Raw genomic sequence first — 5,929 nt, forward strand, 5'->3', positions numbered from 1 at the left:
GTCTCTCTGGATCAGAAAGGCAGGAAAACTAATTTTAAATCATTCACACTATTCATTTCCACTCACACTCTACAATACTGACAGAGTACTCAAATCCAGAATCTTTGATATAACAAATGCTAAAAAAATTATTTGAAACCAAAACAACCACACCAAAGTTTATAGCACGTGCAGAAAGTATACATAACACCCACACTATACTGACATTTCACTTAGTCTAGTCACTTTGCACCATGTGACAATTTTGGCACTAAGCTCGATTTACCTTTGACAAAAATATAAAATTAAGTTATACTGATGAGAAAACATTTCCTCCGAAACTCAATGTTCATAACAAATTTGTTTCTGAACCAAAATATGTATGACTGCTGATGAAATGCCACTGTTGATAATGTTAAGGGTGGACAGTAAGGTGTAACCTAGCAGCATGGAGAGTAGGTGTCATTATGCAAAGTGAGAAAGCAGGAATGAAATAATCTCTGAAGATATTTCCTGTTACAGGGGTTGCAGGCATGATGCTGCAACACCTGCTGACAGACACAAGTGAGGTTTTCACCTGCTGCTACCTACAGCTGCTCGCTCGTCCCTGCTGAAACTACACTGTGGGGGGCAGTCCACTAGGGAGTTGCAATAGGAAAGTAACACCCACATTTCATTCGAAGCCAGCAGTGTTTATCAGTCCATTGGGCATTAATGTGTCAAACGCCCAGAGACAATTAATTTTAACATATTTTACAGGATATGCCATGTACTTTAATGTAAAAGATTAGAAAAAGGTAGAAATGGGTGTAAAATTACTTGGAGTTGTGCAACATTGCAACAGTATCGCGTACCGCCCCTTGGAACTGCTAAAAGAAGCTTCAATGGCTTAAAGGACACAAGGGAAATTGTATTCTGGGAAACACGCATAATCTGCAATAGCCAGGCACATTCTGGGGCTAGAGAAACATGAATTTGATTCTACAATATTGTTTTATTAAAGTCCAATCATTACTATGTTAGAATGGACCACAATGCTACAGAAATTAAAAAAAAAAAAACAAAAAACCAAAACACACATCTACACACAAAATTAACAGATAAGAAGGCAGCCTGAAACTGGACAAGTCACAGGACTTAGGGCGAATACAGACTACTCAGACGTGACATGGAAACACGTGGGCTCACATCATAATGCGCGTGATATAAAAATCCAACACAGGGTTTTCTGCGCTTATGTTTATATTGAGCTGACGTGACGTGGGAGTGCGCTGGATGATGCAATCTGACACTACACACCTTATGACACGTGGGAAGAATATCTACAGTTATAGATTTTTGTCAGTCGTGGGAAGGCGTCAGAAGTGTGAAGTGGTTTCTCCTCTACTGTTTGCAGTTATTATTTGAAGATGGAGGAGATGTTGATTGAATACGTTCGGTCAAATCCGGTGCTGTATGACCCTACAAACTGGGAATACCATAACCAAAATTCAAGGAAAGAGGCTTGGGATGAAATAGGAGAAAAACTCGGATTTACAGGTTAGTGAAAACAGTTACTTTTTCCATATTTTTTATTAGTTTTTCTTTTTTACAATTTATAATAGTTCAATAGGCATTATATTTGATATTGATAGGAAAAAAGTATCAATCCATAACAAGTAAAACCAGATATGAATATAAAAGATATCTATTACATAAACTGGATTATATGAATTGTAATTAAAATAACACCCAATTGAACTTAAAATGGTCGGTTATAACGAATGCGCGTATTAAGTAAATAATACTGGACACGTCGTGGAGCAACTCTACTCTTTCTAATGGAGTGCCATTGCCAAGGACAACTTGCTGAACCATAATCAGAAACGAAGTACTTTTTGAGCTTATCTCTGGTGATGGCCACTTCTCTCACGAAATTTCTACGAATGGGCTCAAGGTTGGCTACACCATGAATGTGTTCACTTTCCATTCTGATTTGTCCCTCGAAAAGGGAAATATTTGTTGATGTATTCCGAAGCATGTTGTGTAGACAGGTGGAAGCTAAAACTATTAGATCGGCAATTTCTGGTTTAGTTTCAATAGGCTTTAGAAATATTCTCCAGCGCCCAGCTAGAATTCTGAACGCATTTTCTACAGTCCGTCGAGCTCTTGAATGACGGCAGTTGTATACCTTCTCTTCGTCACTTGTAATGGCTGCTTTGCTGTATGGATGCATCAAATAGGCTTTAAGAGGGAAGGCTTCATCTGCAATAATTACATAAGGAATCTCCATTGCTGGTAGGAGCTCTTTGTCTTTTGGAACGGCGTATTTGTTGCTTTCAAATCTCTTCCCCATCTCAGATCGCTCAAAAGTTCCTCCATCGCTATTTTTGCCATAAGCTCCAACGTCAACAAGCGTGAATTTGTAATTTGCAGCTACCAAAGCCAATAAAACAATGGCATATATTCCTTTGTAGTTATAGTACAATGAACCAGCACCAGCTGGACATCGGATTTGAACGTGCTTGCTGTCCAAAGCTCCTATGCAGTGTAGATAATTCCACTTCTCATCATAATCCTTGGCTATCTGTTCCCATTCATCTTTGTTTGGTTCTGGCATGTAAATCGGTCGTAGAGTTTTCCAAATTACCTCACAACACTCTAACTATTTCTCCAATAGTTGAAAATCCAATCCGAAAAGAAAAACCCAATGTTCTGTAAGAATTGCCAGTCACCAAGTACCTGTGAACAGTGAAAAAAAGCCCACTTATTGAATTATTAATCTACATGCTGGCCTTTGGCAACTAAGCGACCTTTGTCTTTTGAGTGCCAAAGGAGAATAAATGAATAATTAATAGATAACTACGGTGCATTTAAAATTACTTGCAACTTTTGACAGTTCGGTACGGAGCGAGTGGAGGGGAGTGTTGTTGCCAACGCGTGCCAGCAGGCAGCAATATCTCCACGTCTAAAAGGAGCTGGCCGCCAGGTAAACATTCTTTAGCGGTAGAAACAATGATGAACAGAGAAGATTCTTTGGCGGCCTGGCAACAGGAATGCCTTACAGGCCGACACCAGTGGCGGCTCGGGGGGAAAGCCTGGCTCGCCATTGGTGTTGCCTTGGTAACGGAGTCATGTCACCTCCGGCAAGCCGAACGTCAAAATTCGCAACTAATTTTAAATGCACTATAAAGACTAGCCTAGAATTGTAAACTAATTTCTCTGTTCTAGGTAATGAATGTAAAGACAACTGGAATAAACTGCGGAATGCGAACATCCAGGCTAAACACCGTAGGACCACAAAATCAGGTCGGGCAGCAAAGAGTTTGAGCAAATGGAAATTTGAAGATAAAATGGCTTTTTTGAATCCAACTCTCGTAACAAGAAAAACATGAGGAAATGTGGAAGACAGCCCCAATAATGAAGATAATGATGGGAACACGAGAAGAAACTGGCTTATGTCCGATTGATGAAACAGACTCACAAGTGGCCTCATCAGAAAGTTCCCAATCCAATCCACCAAGAAACGATCTACTGAAAAGTGCAGTCCCTACAATGGTGGAGGCCATCGACAATCCCACTGCTAATGTATCAGATTCTCCAACAACTTTTACTCAACCTTCAGCGAAGCCCGTAAGGCCTTATGTTGGAAAAAAACATTTGACATCATCCATACAAGAAATGGTTAAAATAATGGAAGACAACCAACGCTTGCACTCCCAAGTACTTCTTCAAAGTGCACACGCTGCATCAAGTGACAACGTAGACGATGAATGCAAACTCTTTTTCCTCAGCATGGCGAAAAATGTGAAAAAATTGCGTCCTGATGAGCAAATTAGAGCGAACAACATTGTTTTGGGGGCAGCGTTGCAAGCAGCACGTGGGAGCTCATTTCAGGTGAACCCTCGTTACCACAATACTCTTAATACAAATCCATCATTATTCTATCAATCCACCTCAACACCATCTCCTCAACGATCTGGACACAGCTTGGACTGCTCAACGGACTCAACGTTGTCCTACACTTGGCAAGAGAAACAGCAAGAAAACTTTTGTAATTTGTAATTACCTTTCTGATGTATAATAAAATGCACTTTGTGAAAAGAAAATCAATAAAAATTCCAAAATGTCTCTGTGATAATTTTTTCCCTCCCAGATATTTAACACAATAAAGTATTAGCACTTACCTCAAGCAAACTGCAAGTCGTATCTCTGCCGGAATGCTTTCCCCGAGTTGAGTGGTGTGTTTTTCTATCATCGGACCAACCAAGCTCAGGAGATGGTAGAATTCAGTTTCTGTCACTCTGTAATACCACTTAAACCGCTCTTCGGAACAGCAAATGGATGCAATACACAGAGCAGCCATTTCTTCTTCTTCATCTTCTTCCAGCATGTCAAAAACACACAGTACATTCATGGTTGCAGGTTCAAAACAAACTGTCGGAAAATACAATGCAGACGAAGTAGTTGTTTCATGCTGCTATACGTCAGGCCAATGTGAACACAGCTTCATGTCTGACGTGGTCCCACGCTGTCTGACGTGACGTGGGAACACATCACGTCAGAGTAGTCTGAGTTCACCTTTAGTGCTAAATAAAGCAAACAACACAAATTCTTCTGCATTACAAGCTCCGTAACACACTGGCATGACTCTGTGATCTTTGGCAGAAGTTGGGTGACATCACGAAAAGAGGTGGAAATAACTTTTTGAAACACCTATGCAGTGGAGCAGGTAAGTGTCCCAGTTATCAATGCCCAGCCGTTTACCCTGATGGAGCCTCATTTGTGAATGACTGGCAAAAATGTATTTCTTGTAATCGAATAGAGCCTTGAATATAACAGTGTCTTGAAAATATCATCATAGCCTAGTGATTCAGTTCTTTAGCTGTTCAGATGATGATTGTGGATTCAGGTATTATGGGGTGCCATCAATTTTTTTCATTGTAATGGCTGAGATACATATTTTCTTTTAATTAATTGTTCGGAATATATGTTTTTCCTCATTTCTAGTGCTTTGCCACACCATTTTATTAATTTCTTATTTACTCTAATCTTTTCTTCTGTTTATTCTTTTTTCATATGGAATCTTTGCCCTTGCGATTTTAATCTTTTTACTTATATCATAATATTTATATGTTTAAAAATACTAATTCGTCAACTAAAAAATAAAATATGAAATAATATTTCTATATTGGCTTTGAATTGGTAACAAATATATGTTTTCTAATACACTGTACATTTTTTTGGCTAGTAATCATCACACATATACATAAAACATAAATACTTCCCGCACCATAGTCAGAATATAAACATTATCTTACCTCAACGACATTTTTGCATTATAAATTCAAAGAAAAGCACACTTCATTAACTTTAGAAAATACTGTATTTTCATTACATAATGTTGATCTACACCAGGCACACCGTACCATATTACTAACTGCTTGTGCGTGGTCCGATGCACACAAAGCAAAAACCAGCAACAGTGAGTCACCTTTTCCCTTCCAAACTGTATCACATTTCTCTGAGGATCACTCTATGTATGAAGAGGTGTGTCTGACTCGCCCAGGTCAACTGACCTCAAATGTAGGAAATTAATGAGAAAGATGCATGCACCTGGAGTCACCTCTGACCTATCTCCCTGAATTCTGAGAATTGGATGAGCAACCATAAGTCACACCATAACACTGATGAACACAAGAGCTGTCTGAGTAGAACTCTGGAAATAGTGTGGTGTTGCAACAGACATTTACAAAACTGTGTTACATGACTGGTTGAGATAGGCGTGCGATGCTGCTGCAGTCAGGCCACTGCAAATGTCAGTGATCTTGTTGTTGTTGTTGTGGTCTTCAGTCCTGAGACTGGTTTGATGCAGCTGATCCCTTCATCTAGTCAAGTTGTGCCACAAACTCCTTTTCTCCCCAGTTCTATTCAATACCTCCTTATTAGTTATGTGATCTGCCCATCTAAT

The 5,929-nt window shown here is 39.4% G+C and overlaps 1 protein-coding gene across 1 annotated transcript; it reads right to left on the reverse strand.

The window, feature by feature from the left end:
* Window positions 1-1,615: 1,615 nt before the first annotated feature.
* On the reverse strand, window positions 1,616-5,066 carry LOC126428072 (uncharacterized). Its single transcript, XM_050089956.1, has 2 exons — window positions 4,146-5,066; window positions 1,616-2,700 (listed from the first exon to the last, which is right to left on the reverse strand). The coding sequence occupies exon 2, from the start codon at window positions 2,576-2,578 to the stop codon at window positions 1,721-1,723; it is 858 nt and encodes a 285-aa protein (XP_049945913.1). The 5' UTR covers window positions 2,579-2,700; window positions 4,146-5,066; the 3' UTR covers window positions 1,616-1,720.
* Window positions 5,067-5,929: the final 863 nt, after the last annotated feature.

This window comes from Schistocerca serialis, chromosome 12, assembly GCF_023864345.2.
Source record: "Schistocerca serialis cubense isolate TAMUIC-IGC-003099 chromosome 12, iqSchSeri2.2, whole genome shotgun sequence".
NCBI lineage: Eukaryota > Metazoa > Arthropoda > Insecta > Orthoptera > Acrididae > Schistocerca > Schistocerca serialis.

Excerpts from the sequence above, each read along its gene's own strand:
- LOC126428072 (XM_050089956.1), bottom strand. The coding sequence starts at position 2,578 with ATGCCAGAACCAAACAAAGATGAATGGGAACAGATAGCCAAGGATTAT.